Source organism: Clinocottus analis, unplaced genomic scaffold (genome assembly GCF_023055335.1).
Source record: "Clinocottus analis isolate CAN_PGR_092001 unplaced genomic scaffold, fCliAna1.0.p SCAF_29, whole genome shotgun sequence".
Taxonomy (NCBI): Eukaryota; Metazoa; Chordata; class Actinopteri; order Perciformes; family Cottidae; genus Clinocottus; species Clinocottus analis.
The window spans coordinates 1,612,678-1,630,752 of NW_027176031.1; the positions used below are offsets into that span (position 1 = coordinate 1,612,678).

Here is an 18,075-nt window from a genome sequence, read left to right on the forward strand (position 1 = left end):
TTTGCCCTTCGCGTTAAGTGCTTCCGGTCAGAGTTTCATGTTCTCCAACATGTTTTTATTGAAGCTGTGTTCACCGCAGGGCGTTTTATCACGGTAAGACATTTTGTCTGCTCAAGTACAGCTAGTCAGTAGAGGAGTAGAGAGCCCGCTACATGGCGATACTGGTGTCCCCACACAGACGAGAACGGACGTGTATTGTTTCCGGCTAACGATATGTGTTTCGTTACGGGCAGGTGTGTGTGTCCCGTGCTCGTCCGTCAGCTCGGCCAGGCGGCCCCGCTGCACACGCAGATCCCTCAGCTCGGCTCCAACAGGACGTCGGTGGTGCGCTGCGGCCGCCAGAAGTACGAGAGGCTGTACCCGGTGATGCTGGTCCGACCCGACGGGTCCACCGTCCACATCAGATACAGGGAACCCAGACACATCCTCATGGTCAGTATGCCATATTGATACCGGTGTTACGGATTAACAGGCGACCATGTTAACTGGCGACTTTCGACCGAAAGCGTATAATGTTGTCGTCGTTACAGCAGATGTTGAGAATAGCGAGAGAACACGTAGCTGTCCTCCTGATTGCCGGTGTTGAGTTGATAAGTGTATGGATGCATGTAATTACAATTGTTCAGGGGGAGGCGCTGTTGCGGCTCATATGGCATGAAGTCGCATGACACCACTACCTTTTATAAGGGAGATGTTCGCTCTCTTCTTCTCTCTCGGTCTTACCGGACTCTCACGGAAGAGCAGCTTGTCCTAAAATAAACAATGCCGTGCATTGATGGCTGAAGAGACAAACGCCTGAACGTCCGTTCATTCCTAAGAATTATGATTCCGCTGTGCAGGGAGGCAGAAGGTATAAGCCTACCTGTCAACAGCCGGTATTGTTTAATTCTGCCATTCAATATAAAACCTTCTCGTATAAAGTCGAGGGCGGCAGGAGGGCCGGGGGGGAGAGGAGACATAAATACGTTTAATTTACGAGAATCGAACTCGTATCATTGGGTGGGGAAAAAAAATCTGAGGCTTGTGGCATTGTGCAGTTGGGTGCCAGTCTACACGATGCCAGACGTGGGCACACCAGGTGGACAGTCCGGTCTCCTGGCGTGTGAAAGCAGTGTATGACAGTACACTTGTTCGTTAGAGCTGCGCTTCGTCTGGAATCCAGACGAGAGTAGGCGGCCGCTGCGCGAGGTGTTGACAAGAAACTGCGTTCAAGTCGGACAGTTTTTCAGCTGCCTTCGAAGTATTAACAGGAAGTCACAGAAAAAAACAACTTCCTGTTAGTTCTGCTCTTTAAACTACTTGTAGTTTACGGATCACGTTTGGATTCATTGGATTTATTCATTTGTGATTTTATACCTATATATATATATATATATATATATATATATATATATATATATATATATATATATATATATATATATATATATATATATATATATATATATCCATCCATTATCTGAACCGTATGTATGTATGTATGTAGAAACGTGTGTGTGTGTAGCTGCGTTCTTTGTATGTCTGCCTGTGAAATACACATTATTGTTTTGATGTGTTGTGTAAATCTGATTTTGTATTACAAACCACACAAAATATGTTTTTATATTAAACCTGAAACTAATAGTCAACAATCGAGCGTTAGGTATTACAACTACACGTAAAAGAATGATTTTCTACAACATGTGGTGTTTGCTGTTAGATCTAAGAGCCAATCAGCTCTTTGATGTGGTGACAGCCAGGCGTTTTCCATCATACACTGGGCCAGGCAGTCGATGGAGAGCTGCTGCAGCGCCTAGCTATAAAAATTGACGGCCGCCTATTGTATTGTTGACCGTGTGTGCATGACATCAGAGCAAGGCGGGAGTAAGTTGGACACAAATCTAACCGGCATGCATTGTGGGTCGTTCACCCACGATCAATTCTGCGCAGAACTGGCTCATCTCAAACGAGCCTAATGTAACATCGTGATGTACTGTTTTTAAGCACTATGGGCCAGAAAACCAACTCCTGCAGAGCCACAAACCAACAGCGACACATGTAGCTAACACAAGGATGGCACTTCATCCAACACTTGAAAATATTGGCTTGACTTCATGAGATGCATTGACCTCATCAGGGTTATCATCGGGACTTTGACCTCATCAGGGTTATTTTCTCAGACTTGGATCAAGTTCAGCCAAAGCCACAAAGGACTGTATGAAGCGGTCCTCCTGATAATGAATAAAGTGCTGGTATCATGAATCACATGAAGCAGCATGCTTCTTTGTTAATACTGACCACTACATACCACAACCTCCATGCTCAAGATGAGGGGCCCTGCTCCCAAAGCATAGGAGTCCAAAAGTATGTCCACTCATGTTTCATTTGCTGTACATTTTTATTCATGTTCCTTTTGTGTGTTTTGACAGATGCCAGTCAATCTGTCCATGCTGTCTGAAGAAGAGCGGCGAGCCAGACAGAAAAAAAGGGAAGTGAAGAAGACGAAAAAGGAGACCGTGGTCCAGTATGAAGATGACTTCAAAGTCGACAAATACAGCCAATTCTGGAAGAGGAAATAACTTCTTTGACTTCTATATATATATATATATATATATATATATATATATATATATATATATATATATATATATATATATATATATATATATATATATATATATATATATATATATATATATATATATGGGCCAGCGTCGGTAAAGATCAGCCTCACAATTCCATTCGTCTGTGTACAGGATGTTTAAATTGGAAAAAATATGATTTTTCCAAAAGGTTAAGTCTCTGGACACTAAGGCCAGACCAAGGACATTTATTAGGGCAGGATGACTGACTTAACATGCCACGTGTAGCAGGCGAAGCTCTGCTGCTGAGTGTTAGGACTTGAAGTGTAAATGACCTGCTACTGATGGAATATGTAACTTAAGTTAATAAAGGGGTTTGAAGATGTGTATCCATGTGGTCCATTATAACAAACGCACACACACAGAACTGATAGCTCAAAATAATAGCTGACTCCGCAAAGGGACAACTGTGGTGGAGCAGTGTTGTCATTCAATCAGAGGTTCCTCTCTGGGCTCAGTCTTGTCGGTGTGTTTAACCCACAAAATTGCTATATTGCTGTATAATTGTTAGAGAGTCCGGATGGGCAGGTGGAGGAACCTTGCATGGTAGCTCCTCCCATCAATGTGTGAATGATGACAAGTAGTGAAAAAAGCTTTGCATGCTTGGAAGACTCGAAAAGAGATTTACCCTTCTTTTTTTTCATAGTCACCTTTAATGTCAATTTCCATTTGCGCGAACATACAGAAGTACATTTCTTTCCTGTCCAACATAGAGTGGATTGTGATGATAATATTAAAGCACAAAACAGTTCATAGCAAGTTTAAAACATATAAACAAGGCATATTTAGGCTTCTGTGTACACAGTAACCTGCTGTTACAACAGGAAAAACATCTTTACAAGATACTAAAAGAGTGTTTGCAAAAGGACGGGGCATCATTATCTGATTCAGGTTAGAACATAAGGTTCTCTTCCTTAACAGCAGCAGAACCATGTGCACCAACCAGAACCAGTGCAAATGTGTTTTATGCACATTACGAGATGAGACAAGTAATTGACTAAAGGAAGGTTGTTGAGTCAATGTGACTGATTTAAGACAGTCATTTAATGAACTACTTTATGGATAAAGCGGTTGAGCACGGGTTTGTTTTCCCTTCTCCTCTGGCGCCAGTGCACGCCTTAACCCTCCATTCCAGTAGGGGGCGGCAATACGCCACAAAGCGGTGTCGTCGGCGGCCAAAAACACACAAGGAACACTTTTCTCGCGAGAGTTCCACTCCTTCGATCGCGTCCTTGCTCAGTCCAAAATGGGGTACTGGGACGAACCAGAGGGCACAGACTGTATCGAAAAAACATGGATCACAACCAAACTAGCCACTGCTTTAGGTAAATATCATTGTTGATATAACGAAAGCGGGTTCTCTCGGCTGTAGATGCAGCTTGGTGCGCTGAGGCAAGAAATATAATTGCGTTAACTATTGTGAATGTTTAAGCTAATGCTAAACGCTACAGGGACTGCGTTCAGGTTATACGTTAACACGATGATGCATTAAGTTAACTCTATGATACATTAAGTTAACTCTGATACATTAAGGTAACACTATGATCCATTAGGTTAATTATATGATACATTAAGTTAACACCATGATACATTAAGTTAAGTCTATGATACATTAAGTTAAGTCCATGATACACTAATATGTACTGATTTCAACAATTATGTTTTTCCTTATCCAGGGCCATCTTAAACAACTGTCATACTCACTGCTACAGACTCAGTCCAGTGTGACTAATTGTGCGTTCACACTGAACGCGTCAAAAAAATTCTGTCGCCATTTTTTTTCCGATGCGCGTCGAGAAAAAGTGTGTTCACACCAAAAGCAGCAAGACTAATCGCGGCGCTACAAAGGGGGCGTGGCTTTTCGCTGCCATTTCTCTCTGGAAAATTGAGCGATCTTTTCCGTTATAGACTGTAAATGAAATAACCACTAAATCTGCTTCATACTTGTGGAAGTCACAAAAACGTTGGAACAGAAAACTGTATGGTGTTTGGGTTCATACTATTATCTGTAGTACCACAACAGCGCCTGAATGAAGCCGCTATCAGCGCTCCTTCCGGGTGACCGGCAGCAGTTTGATTCAGCACCGGCAGGACGGTGGTGACGAGCGGAACATCTCAACGCTGATTGGCTGACGCAACAAACGTCATAGTTGCTGCCGGAGTTGGGAAATTTCAACTCGCACGTCAACCCGAATTCGCCCCGCGACCAACGGGCTGTTCGTGCTGCTTCTACGCGTCTGACGCGCTGCCCGCTGGAAAATACGAGTCTACGCAGCTTCGACTCGGCTGTGCATTGACTTTACATGTAATCTCGACGCACGTCGAAATCTTGACGCCTTCGGTGTGAATACAGCATCAGAGTCCTTGGTCAGCTTCAAGTAGAACTCAGACTATATTGTTGATTTTAAGTTTGTCATTGTTTTGTGGGTTTCTCTGTGTTTTCAGGCCTTGTTGGTTCAGCCTATCACATAGTGGCATTCCAGCCTGATTCTGCACTGGAAGCACTACAAAGGGCTACCAACGCAACGGTTACCTTGGGTGAATATGAATATTCATCGCTATTTAAGACCAAGCGCTATTACAGTGTTCTGCTTTAAAACACAGGAATACAATGATTCTATTCACTGTGAACATTTCTAAAGCGTTCCATACGAATTACATTGTGGCAGGTAGAAATGTTGAAACTTCCACATATTGTATGAACTTGTGTAAAGCTGATATGTGTGGTCGGTCTGTGTGGTTCCAGCCTCCATGGGAGCCATTTTTGGCATGGCCACTTGTCTCAGTGCTCATGTCCGGGAAGCCCCAGACGAGCCGCTGAACTACTTCATTGGTGGCTGTGCCTCTGGCATCTTCTTGGGAGCCAAGAGTAAGTATGCTAGCTCTGCTTTCTCCCGACCTCGCCTGAGATCCGCAATCGTTGAGGGTGTTGTAGTCGACGGTTGTGAGTTGTGTGTATGTATGGAGAGCTCCCCCACAGCCATGACACAGAGCAGGGGAGGGGCTGTTAATGGATGCCACAGGCTTTAGCCTGGTTTAACACCGGGTACAATTTTTCCAAGCAATACACAATATGTCTTCCAGGAGTGCAAGTAGTGAAAGATTGGACTCCATGGTTATGCTGAGCTTAATGTATTAGCAGCAGCAGGGAGCAGAAACAAGATGCTGTGACACCGCGTTCACACACTTGTTCTCTTCCTGTCGGTACTCATTTAGGCACCTCTCTTTGACGAGTCTATAGAATCACATTCGACCCCCCCCCCCCTCCCAAAAGTGTGAATTTTTTAAGCGAATGCACTAGAATATGACTTGAGTACAGTGCCTTGCATATCCTTGTTAAAACATGAGAAGTCGACTACATTTAGTGGAACTGTCTCTTGACACAGAAACCATTACGTACAAATATTTTCCTTTTTAAGTGGGCCCTTGGGCAATGCATTCTATTGGAGTTAAAAAATATTGAATTAGACTTCAAAGCAGCAGACATAATTCTGTGGCCGCTTTGTGGAAACATGCCACGTCATTAGCAATCATCAATTTGTACATTTAATTGATTAGTTTAATGTTTTTTATTTATATTACTGTTTCATGGCTGAGAAGTGTATGTTTTTAATAATTATGTAAAAAAAATTTAACAACGTGTGTGTGTGTGTGTCTGTGTGTCTGTGTGTCTGTCTCCAGCCCACAGTGCTATGACCGGTACGTCAGCGTGTCTGTGTCTGGGCACACTGGCCTTCTTCACTAAAGTGGGCAAGATGGAGGGATGGAGGTTAGCTGGACTCCCCAAGCTATAAAGAGAAGGATGGCTGTACATTTAACTATGTTGTAAAAAGAGTTCATGTAATAAAGTTATTGTGAAATCAACTCTTGAGGGTTGTGTCTTAGTTCTAGGAAGTGAAGACATCTTGAAATCTACAATAAAGGGGTGTGTGTGTGTGTGTTATAAAAAGAAAAACTTAAACTAAATGAATAATTAGAATGAATGGGAAATCGCTCCATGTGTTCCCCCTTTTAAATAAACCTCTGACAAGACAACCACCCACACTTATCAAAAGAACAGTTAGCAATGCTTTTTATTTATTTATTGCTTCAACAATCCATTGGTCAGTCTTTGTTTTCATTCACAAGGTAAAGTGGACCACAGTGGGAGTGGGACACATTCACCTCAGGAAGTTCTATTGTGTACTCGATGAGTTGATACGTTATGGGGCTGAAAAAGAAGTGATGAAATCAATAAGTGTTCTAGAGTGGAGGGAAAGGAAAAGGAATCCTTGAGCGCTCTCGAAGGAAGATGGTGCAGTAATGTTCTATCTCCAGAGGGTGGCAGCACTGCGACGTGACGGATACTGCTGCCGTAAATCCTCGTTGAAGAAGAAGAAGCCCGACCGAAAAGAAGAGGAGGAAAACAAACTCGCAAGTGTCTCGTGACCTGCCGGTGAGGAAGCAGCCAACTCAGCTGGCGTGAGTTCCTTTGTGTTTGTTAGTCTAGATACATGTACGTTACTATCATATCCTGCGTTACTGTCATGTATCTAACGTTAGTTACTACGTTACTGCCGTGTAATTACTGCCACGTACTGCGTTACTGTCATGTAGTACCGCGTCATGTAGACTCCATGACACCTGGTTATGTAGACTCCATGACACCTGGTCATGTAGACTCCCATCATGTAGACCCGTTGATGAACCGCGTCATGTAGACCTGGTCATGTAGATCTACATCATGTTGACACGGTCATGTAGACCCGCATCATATAGACCTGGTCATGTCGACACCATCATGTAGATCTACATAATGTAGACCCACATCATGTAGACCTGGTCATGTACACCCGCATCATGTAGACCTGGTCATGTAGACCTGCATCATGTAGACCTGGTCATGTAGACTCCATCATGTAGACCCGCATCATGTAGACCTGGTCATGCAGACTCCATCATGTAGATCTACATCATGTTGACCCGGTCATGTAGACCCGCATCATATAGACCTGGTCACGTAGACCCACGTCACGTAGACCCGGTCATGAAGACCCACATCACATAGACCCAGTCATGTACACCCGCATCATGTAGACCCAGTCATGTAGACCTGGTCATGTAGACCCACATCATGTAGACCTGGTCATGTAGATTGAACTAAAAAAAAAGAAGAAATTAACTTAAAAATCCAGTGACTGTCCCTGTTCCACCACAGTGTTGAGTATACAGATGTTGTCACATGTTGATGTGTAAATGCCCAAGGTTCTTTGTGTCCTACAGATATTTACTTTTAGGTGGGCCCTTGGGCCATGCACTCTATTGGAGTTAAAAAGTATTGAATTAACTTCAAAGCAGCAGACATTCTGTGGCCGCTTTGTGGAAACATGCCGCGTCATTAGCAATCATCAATCAGTAAATTTAATTGATTAGTTTATTGTATGTAATTGTATGTGTAAATAATTATGTAAAAAGTTTGTTTAACAACAGGTGTGTCCTGTAGGTGTCAGCGTCCATCATTCAGCAGAGATGGCAAGTCCCGGCCTGGAGAAGAGACGGCTCCCTGCTCTGCTGCTGCTCCTGTGGACGCTGACCAGCGTCTCAGGTGAGGGCCGCTCTGGGTTTGGTTCCATGACACTACATCTGGCTCTGAAAATGGAACCTGTTGTTGTTTTCCCACCCAGTAAATGTTGAGGTCTTAAGAACGATAACCATGTAGCAGGTAGTAACCTCACGATGAGGGTCAGAGTGAGCCTCTTGATTGGTTGTCTGTTCATGATGTTTCTCCATCTGTCCTCCAGAGACCAGTGTGTATCTGTTAGCTCCAGAGTCTGTCACACTTGAGAAGAACTCGAAGGCCAACGTCACCATAACAGCCAGGTAAATACAGAGACGCACAGCAAAGAGCTAGTGCGTGAAGCGTTAGCTGCTCTCACGCTAACTTAGTGGTTCTCAAACTTTTGAGAACCACCTCAATATAATACCTCCGCGGCCCACTAGAGGGTTGCGCCCCACAGTTTGAGAACCACTGCACTAACTGATGCCATTGTAGGAGGTTACCAATAAGAGCGGTTTCTGTCTGCTCGGCCGTTCTTTTTAATGGAAGTAAACTTTTTACAGTCTGCCAAAAGCCTTCACTGTAACTTCATGAGCTTCTTTAAGCACATGTTCAGTAATATGGAAATGTTCATGTTATTTTACACCAGCCGTTTGAGTTTTTGCAAGTTATCAGTTGGTCGGCCGGGGTCAGTCTTCTGTCACATTTAGGGACGTGTTCCACCGCCACATGGAATGCTATCAACAGCATCTCGTCGCTGTGGAAGTTCTTCAGTGACATGATTTATTTTTTTGATAAATAAACAATCATTTGATTGCTGTGTTTTTATCCGAATAACCACTCCAGAAAGTAACAAAGTAATATTTAAACATCTCAAATGTGTGCGGTTTCCACTGACTTGAGGACAGTGGTGAAAATGGTTAGTTTGGAGCTTTGCTGTCGATTAAGAGTTCTAAATATACATTTTTAATGCAATTTAAACATTGAATCGTGTCAATAGAACCTCTGCATTAAAGTGTGAAGCAGAAAATGATAATTATATGCTATCTTTAAACAATCCATGACTTCATCAGGTCCACAGTCTGAGTCCACACAGGCTACACTCTAAAAGGCAATCTCAGATCAAGATCTGCTGTAGTTTGCAGGTTTTTAATGTGACTCTTTGAAACCACAGCTTCAACCTTTATCCAACTGGGGTCTGATGGTGAATAAGGAAGCGGACACTAGTTCTACTGAGCTGTAGGTGTGGTACACTCCACACAGTGCTGCTGGGCTGCTTTTGTCTCACGGTGAAGGTAAAACCTCAGAAAGACAATCTGCTCAGCAAGTGAATGAAAGAAGTGAACCTAGGTGCTTGTGCAGGAACAGATGTTGTCTCCAGATGTGTGCTCCTAGAGGTTCTAAAAGCAGCTGTCAGTGTTCTCACTTGTGTGTCTTCCTCTAGTTCCCCTCTCAACCAGTCGGCCATGATCCGGTTTAATGTGACCTTCTGCTCCAAGCCGAACTCCTCGTCTGTCATCACCGTGCCTGAGCAGGTAACACGACACAGAGCACAAGGAGCTGTGCTGCATGTTGCATTTGGACATGTTGCATGTGGATATGTTGCATGTGTACATGTTACATGTTGCATGTGGACATGTTACATGTTGCGTGTGGACATGTTGCATGTGGAAATATTACATGTTGCATTTGGACACGTTACATGTGAACATGTTACATGTTGCATTTGGACACGTTACATGTGAACATGTTACATGTTGCATATGGACACGTTACATCTGGACATGTACAGACACTCAGCTCTTCGGTGTAAGTTTGTAAGTTGGCGCTAAAGTTTGCAGCAACTGAAAACAACATCCAAGCTCTTTACAGAGTAACTGCACCGTACTATAATCTGACTATCCCTTATAGTTTTGACTAAATGTGTATTTCTTTCATTTTCACTTTCCGTCATGTACTCATGTCTGCGCTGCTGCAAACTCCACATTTCTGCAGATCAAATTCTGTATCAACTGCAGCTTTCCTCCAGCGCCACCATCAGACTAAAAGCTCTTGTTGTTGTTTAGGTGTTGCTGGCAGTGGAGGCAGCCTCTGTCAATTTCAATGTGGCGGCCCACGATGTCGGTCAGGTGACCACATACCTGTTGAGCAACTACACAGACCTCGACAGGTGGGTGTCTGCACAGAAGCAGCTCGCAGTGACATCAAGCACTTTCTCTTTCTTTCATCACTTCCTACACAGGTGTAGGTTTGAGCCTCTAAATCAGGCCGGCCCCGACACGAACCCGCATAGTGTCAGTCTTATGATGTGTTCACACCGAACGCGTCAAGATTTCGATGCGTGCCGAGATTACATGCTAAGTCAATGCACAGCATCGTAGAAGCTGCGTAGACGCGTACTTTCCAGCGGGCAGACGCGTAGAGGCAGCATGAACAGTGAGTCGGCCGCGGGGCGAACTGGTGTCGCTGCGCAAGTTGAAATTTCCCAACTCCGGCAGCAAAAACGCATAGTTTTATAGAGTCATAGTCGCGTCAGCCGATCAGCTGTTGCTGCGCGGTGGAATGTGATTGATCAAGCGGTCTTAACCAGATCCAGCGGCCACACAGTAGGCTGGAAGCAGCAGGCTTGAGCAACGGAGCAAGCTGTGCAATGACAAAATAGGCTAATCGGGAAAAATAATTATAATACATGTAGTGTATTTGTAAAAAACACATTACATTATAAAACAGCTATACTTTGTGATTGTCTTGAGGCCAAAAGAGGAGGCTGACGGCCTACCAATGCCATATGGGTATCCTGTAAGTCGTGCTGTACTTCACTGTCACATGTCTTAAGGCCTGACTCTCTCTCTCTCTCTCTCTCTCTCTCTCTCTCTCTCTCTCTCTCTCTCTCTCTCTCTCTCTCTCTCTCTCCTCTAGTTCGTCCACTAGGATCCACTTCGTAGTCGTCCATAGCAGCATCCTGTTGACCATCAGCCAGGTGATTGGCTGGATTTACTTTCTGGCCTGGTCGGTGTCCTTCTATCCACAGGTCTGGGAAAACTACAGGAGGAAGAGGTAGATTTTTTCATCCATGCATGCAGCAGCTTGGGATTGGGTAGCATTTACAGCTCTACTGTTTCAATCCGTATAATCTTGCCCTGCTGTTACTTAGTAATTGGATTTTTTGATAACTTAGTGGTAGAGGTAAACAATTGCTTTGCAGCACGCGTCTACATTTCACACATTGCTTCTTTCATCATACACTCCTGATGGATGCTCAGCAGCTTTAGCAGTATGTCTGCTTAGGTTACATCAGCTGGTAGCATATTACATCATTACAGAATGATTTACTTGTGTTTGCCGTCATTAGACAGATTGCTGACAGGATTGAGATGGTATAATATGCAACAGGTCCAATAAACTGACAAATCAAAGCCACATGTTTGTTTTCAGCGTTGTAGGTCTCAACTTTGACTTCCTGGCTCTGAACCTGACGGGCTTCATTGCCTACAGTGTCTTCAACGTAGGACTGTTCTGGGTGCCTTATATAAAGGTAACGTCATGCTTTTAAAGTGGCACTGCCCTCTTGGTACACATGCGGCTCAGTGTACCGGTCATGATCAGTACTGTTGGGTCTGGAGAGACCGCATGACATCACAAGTTCAGATTAAGTGGTGAGGTGATTGTGCCCCGAAAACTACTAGAGGAGTTTTATTGTGAAACTCTGAGAAGAAGTTCAGCCCAGCAGAAAGACACTTCATCAGGAAATGACATCATTGAAATTAGAAATGCATTTTGCCAGATGGCCGATGTCCTTAGACATGACATGACTGATCATTATGGTAAATAGTAACTCTTTGAGTCCCTTCCCCCTTCCCTCTGGCTGGAGGCTGAGGTCCATCAGGACCAAGACCTCCTGTCACACAAACAGTTTGTTTCCATCAGCAGTCGGGCTCATCAACACAGCCCGGGTCCCCCACTGACTGACTCTGTCTCCCCCAGGACCTTCCCTTCCGTTTTCTCCCCTGCACAATCAATACAATCAATAACTTAATTCCGTGCACTTTACTTTACTTATTATTATTATTATTATTTTTTTTAACTTGTTGCATCTGTACGTATTTAGTTACTTGTTTTATCTAAATTTGTATACTTTTATTATATATATATATATATATATATATATATATATATATATATATATATATATATATATATATATATATTCCCGAGCCCGCATGCCCCCCTAAAACCTGCTGCACCCATTATCAGACAAGGAAATGATAAAAAAAAAAAAGGTCAAGTGACGTTCCCTACAATATCTCCGGAGCCACATCGTTGATTGACTTCATTTAAATTACTAAAATACAGTAAAGACTTGTAGGAAGAGATCTATCCGAACAAAACAAAAAAAAATCTGTTAAGTTTATGTAGTTACATAAAACCCGTTACCTCAAAAAACCTTGCCATCACTTTTTGGAGCAAAAGTTACTTATCGCCTTTCTGTTAATAAATACACTTCAGAAAGTCAGATTTCAATAATAAACACATCTATGTTTTTCTGCAAATCTGTACGAATCTAACAAGGTATGGCCGAAACATATTGAATAGTGCAAACTGGGGCAGATCATTTCCTGTTTTTTTTATTTTTTATATGCGTCACACGTCTTAAGGCGGGATTTTGCAGATTTTGGATACAGACTTCAACCAATCAGAGCATGTTTAGGCATAAAGCTTCTAACTTTTCCATTTTTGAACCGAATGACACAGTTTTTTTGGGGCTAAAATCGTTAGTAACAGGCCAAGGCTTTTTTTATTTTATCTTTTAAAAATCTTTTCACAAAAAAATTCTGAAAAAAAATGATATAAAATAACACAAGTATTAGAACTCATTTGGGGTTCATTTTACTACTTGAACACAGACCTGCTAAATTCTCAAAGCTCATGCCTCGTGTGGGGCACTTTGGAGCTCAAAAGGTTTTAATGTAAGGTGAAGTGTTTTTTAAGCATATTTTTATGTTTATTGGGACAATTTCATTATGTAATAATAATTATTATTTTGACCCCTGACTTCCATGATTTCCTATCTGATCAATGTTGCCCCTGTTTCCCAGTTGGAGGTTTGGACGGCAGGTCAGCTCACAGCGTTTGTCTCTGAAACATGTGCAGTGTAAAGTGTCTGTGTGTGTCCGCTCTGCAGGAGGAGTTTCTGAAGAAAAACCCCAATGGAATTAACCCCGTCAGCGCTAACGACGTCTTCTTCAGTGTCCACGCTGTCCTGCTGTGTTTGGTCTACATCAGCCAGGCGGCTGTGTACGAGGTGTGTGTCAGTAATCAGATACTCACAATCATACGATCATGAGGCTCAGAGCCGGTTATTAAATTGGCAAACGTTACTATTATTCAAAGGAAGCTAACACTAGTCTGCTCCAACAGTAGCCCCTTTGCAGGAGACTTAAAAGAAAAAGTTTATTTCTCCAAATAATGTGTTTGCGTTCCCCTGCATATACTGATGGGTGATTCTGCAGAAAATAAGGCCCAAACATAGCCTTGTTGTTGTGGGCTTTCTTTCGAGTATTTCCTTAGAGTGATGCTTTTGAATAATAAGTGAATGGAAAGAGCAAACATCATTGAGACTATCTATTCCTGTCTAGTTATTCTTGACCCTGTCATCTAGTCCCAGAGCTATCCTTCAGGGACTGTGGCGCTCGGAGACACTACCGCTTCTGTCCACAGGGGCCGCCAAAATTAACACAAGATGAAAGTTACTGCTTAAGTATGTGATTCCTTCATGTGTGTGTTTGTGCGTGGATGTGTCTGACGGGTTAATCCTCTGTGTCCGCTCTCTGCCAGAGGGGGGGTCAGAAGGTGTCCTGTACGGCCAAGGTCCTGTTGCTGATTGGCTGGACCTTCGCCCTGGTCAGCTTGTTCCTGGCTGTAGCCAAACAGATCACCTGGTTGGATTACCTCTACTACTTCTCCTACATTAAGCTAGGAGTCACTCTAGTCAAATATGTGCCACAGGTAACACACACACGCACGCACGCACGCACGCACACACACACACACACGCACGCACGCACGCGCGCGCACACACACACATACACACCATGGAAACACCTGGACAGTGTGATACATTGGACTACAGCAGTCATGCAGAAATGACTCAATACAATGTTCAGTTTATGTTGGCTGAGACTGTAAAAACATTCCACACAATGTGCTCCAGTATTTAAGTGATTGTTCGTGGGATGAAAAATCACTGTCAGAGGGCGGTGTGTGTTTCTCCAGGCGTACATGAACTACATGAAGCAGAGCACTGAAGGATGGAGTATAGGCAACGTGTTGCTGGACTTCACCGGAGGAACCCTCAGTATTCTACAGATGCTCCTAGAGTCTTACAACAATGGTAACTTTGTGTTGTGTATTTCCTGGTGTAAGAGTGAATGATGATACCGTGACATCGGTCACAACTCCACTATGTATCTGACTGCTGGAGCCGTACTAACTGTGTCTCTCCTCAGACGAGTGGAGGCTGATATTCGGCGATCCCACAAAGTTCGGCCTGGGTCTGCTCTCTGTGGTGTTCGACATCATCTTCATAATTCAGCACTACTGCCTCTACAGACAGCTGCCATCGTACGAAGCCTTTGCAGAGCAAGAAAAAGACGGTTGACGGACTGTAGTCTGTCAACGCACAATCACCAGCAGCCACACGGACAATTCTATCGCTCAACATAGCGCGCACACAATGAATGATTCCATCTGCTCCAGAGAAGTCCTGTGGGAGTCATGGCTGACTTCATCATGATATGATGCAGAGTTCTCTTGAGCAGGTTCACACTCGTAGCTGCTTTGAGCGCCGTGTGCCACCATCTTAAATATCTCAGGATCAACACTTTTTTTTTTACCACTGTATGAAAATTTTTGATCGATGCAAGAAAACCAGACACAATGATGATTGTATAAACATTTTTTTATTAAATGTAATGTCAAAATGGAAATCAAGATGCCTTTCTCATGTCACAGTTTGTACAACCTCATCTCCTTTCTCCCCATCTTCGTCCCGCCTCTTGAGGAGGCCTCTTAAAGGAGGACGCTCAGGCAGTGGAGGCGATGTTTCTTATAAGGAGACTTCCTCGCTTTCGGCCATGACGAGACTCCCCTCACGCCCTGACGCTGAAGGGGCTTACCAGTGTACACCTGCATATTCCAGGCAATGCTGCACTGTGCATCACATGCAACCCATATTTCTATACCACGTCTGGCTTAGTGTATATTGTCTGAAGGGTCAGTGGCCATGAAGTGCAACCAGTCCAGTGGAGGTTTGGATTGTAGGAGACGATACTCGTTATACCCACTTATCCCCTTATTGCTGCAAGTTTGTTCGTGGGACCTGGAACCTTTTGTCACAATAACGGCCCTCAGTCTACCTTGTAGTTCAAGCTGGGAGCATTTAACTTTTTGAAAGGTAACCCGTCTGCTGGTGTGTTACAGACAACAGCTCAATTCCAAGGGGCTCACTTTGATGCCTCCTGATCAGGGGCCTCCTCCATATTATTTTTATTCTCTCCCATTTTATTTTTAATAAGGTCTGTGGCAAAATGTCACTAATAGAAAACCTTTTCTTAAATGGTCATGTTCAATTGAGAGCATAAATGGTTTAGAACGTGGCTGTGCAACCTGTATACGTTCGTCCCATAACACTTTTGATGAACCATATTCCCGCTCCCTCATTGTTGGAAATGGCAAAGTTCTTGTAGGAAGTAGGTTTTCTACTCCCCAATGTCAAATAAACTATCGAGGGTTCCCAACTCCAGCTCGATGAATGGTGTAAGGTGTGTCTTTTAAAGAGCAAATTGACCCCAAGAAAAAATTATGCATACAGGAAAATGAAAATATGTAATTTTTTATTTCTTCTGTACCCTGTTGTCCCCAATAATATAGGAAAAGATATGAAATACTACACAAAAGAAATGATGTCAAGCATTTATTTAGAGATTGACCCCGAGGACAACAGAGGTGGAATACTGGGTACACTGGTCTCTCTGTTCCAGACAGCCAATAACACACCATCTCATGTTGGATGTCACAAGTGTCACAATTGCCATAAACTATTTCAAAGTATGCCATCAAAAAATAGAATATGGCAAAAAGTGTCCATGCATAGCATTAAAAAGTCAAAATATGTCTCTGTATTGCTGTAATAACAATAAAGGGATTACAAATCTGTACCAAAAGACAATTTATTTATTTGTTGTAGGTCTCAGATGAGCGGACTGCCTGTTTCCAAGAAATGCACAACGGAGGGTGATGTTTATATTGTTTGTTTGCTGTTCCATTCAGTCTTATTTTCTGTTCAAATGAAGCTTATTGGAGTGACCCTACACCTGTTGTTCTTTACATAGCTACATTGTGATAGTCCCATTTAGACCACAGGTAATCCAGATTAGGTCATCCTGAACAGTTTGAATCCGGATCAGAGTAATCCAATCACACATTGCTTTGAAAAACCGTCATAAAAATAAGATGGATTATGTGATCCTGGATAGCAGAAAAAGAGATTTCCAAATCTGGATCAGTTTGATCCAGATTAAAACTTTTGAAAACCGGCCCCTGCTTCGGGCTTCTCTGGTTTTGTCTTTTGTTTTCAGAAATGTGACTAAGTGCCTTTTCTCTTTCCCTTGTATCTTGTTTTCAATATCATCGGACTGCTTGTGCCTTTTGGAAATCCTGAGGCCCGACCCAATGGATCTGAGAGAAAGGACAAGAGAGACGAAAGCCCGAGCATCGCAGAGGCCCACTGAGCACACTGTCACCCAATTTTGGTGTTGCATTCAATAAAAACCCTTGAGCGTCTCAAGTGGCTATTTTGTATTGGGAGCTTTATTGTAGCTTCAGTGGTCTGGAGTTAATGTGGTGAATGGGTTTTAAAGCAGTGACTAAAATAGGGCCTAAGATGGACCCTTGAGGCACACCTTTAGAGATGTACACCGTTCTACAAGTTATCCAGATGACTAAAAGAGCAGATCTTTTTTAAATCAATCATAAACACGTTGTAAACGCTTTACGGAGTATAAAGGGAGCACACTGAGGGCTAAAACACATACACACACACACACCTCGTATCAACACACATTGAATTAATTTCAAAGGCTTAGTCTGCTACCATGTTCTGCAAAACAGTAAATCAATATTTCATTAAGCATTACTTTGAAAGTAGAACTGCATCCATACTGGTGGTGAAGGTATCCTGTTCAATAAAACATAACAGAATATGGAAGACAGCACTTGATTAAAAATAGAGAACAAAACATTTGCTATTCTAAATATAGTGAAGTGACATTTGGCCTGAAGGTGGCACCAGAGGTACAGAAATGTCACAATTTCAAAGATTTACCTCTACAAGGTGCCAAACTTTTAAAATGTGATTTAAATTGTGTGCAAAGAGAAATGAGTTATATTTTAGAATAAACTAGGATGCTCATTGCTTCCTGCTGCAGTACAGAGTATGTGAAAGGCCCTCGGCCGTCTTCAGGTGATAACATACAGCACACCAGGTGGGACTATTGGTGCATGTGCATAAAAGTTGATCATTACTTCAGAAATGTATTACAAAAGCAACAGAAAGCACCAACTAAACGAATGTTCTGTGAGAAATGCACATTATTTTTGGTCATTTGCGAACTAAATAGTTACACAGCTAGCTAAATAAACTTTAACATGACCAATATTTGTCATTTTAAACTGTATTTAATAAATGAGATGTATAATAGTTGGTTTATACTTTCTTGTAAACTAGAGGATTTGGGCTTCAAAATTGTTCGATACCTGTCCTGGTTCAAAATATTTAGAAGTTTTAAATATTGATCATTTAAGGATAAAGTAAATGCATGTTATATTTATGTCTTTCTAAATTGACAGTCATCAGAACTT

General features: G+C 42.7%; 3 protein-coding genes across 5 annotated transcripts; all 3 read left to right on the forward strand.

The window, feature by feature from the left end:
• mrpl55 (mitochondrial ribosomal protein L55) lies at positions 1-2,591 on the forward strand. The gene is made up of 3 exons (XM_068593296.1): positions 1-93; positions 234-432; positions 2,409-2,591. Exons 1-3 carry the CDS (start codon positions 38-40, stop codon positions 2,556-2,558), a joined length of 405 nt encoding a protein of 134 aa, XP_068449397.1. The 5' UTR covers positions 1-37; the 3' UTR covers positions 2,559-2,591.
• A 1,245-nt stretch (positions 2,592-3,836) lies between these two features.
• ndufa11 (NADH:ubiquinone oxidoreductase subunit A11) lies at positions 3,837-6,485 on the forward strand. Its single transcript, XM_068593277.1, has 4 exons — positions 3,837-3,946; positions 5,067-5,159; positions 5,368-5,490; positions 6,303-6,485. Exons 1-4 carry the CDS (start codon positions 3,868-3,870, stop codon positions 6,413-6,415), a joined length of 408 nt encoding a protein of 135 aa, XP_068449378.1. The 5' UTR covers positions 3,837-3,867; the 3' UTR covers positions 6,416-6,485.
• A 536-nt stretch (positions 6,486-7,021) lies between these two features.
• ctns (cystinosin, lysosomal cystine transporter) lies at positions 7,022-16,337 on the forward strand. Of its 3 annotated transcripts, none has more exons than XM_068593215.1 (11): positions 7,022-7,082; positions 8,104-8,205; positions 8,402-8,480; positions 9,602-9,692; positions 10,224-10,327; positions 11,077-11,214; positions 11,593-11,692; positions 13,340-13,459; positions 13,993-14,163; positions 14,431-14,548; positions 14,664-16,337. In XM_068593215.1, the coding sequence occupies exons 2-11, from the start codon at positions 8,130-8,132 to the stop codon at positions 14,813-14,815; spliced, it is 1,149 nt and encodes a 382-aa protein (XP_068449316.1). In that variant the 5' UTR covers positions 7,022-7,082; positions 8,104-8,129; the 3' UTR covers positions 14,816-16,337. The 3 variants fall into 3 exon arrangements, with proteins under 3 accessions (XP_068449316.1, XP_068449318.1, XP_068449317.1); XM_068593217.1 differs by having other exon boundaries at positions 7,024-7,056; XM_068593216.1 differs by having other exon boundaries at positions 7,041-7,082; positions 8,091-8,205.
• The last annotated feature ends 1,738 nt before the right edge of the window (positions 16,338-18,075 follow it).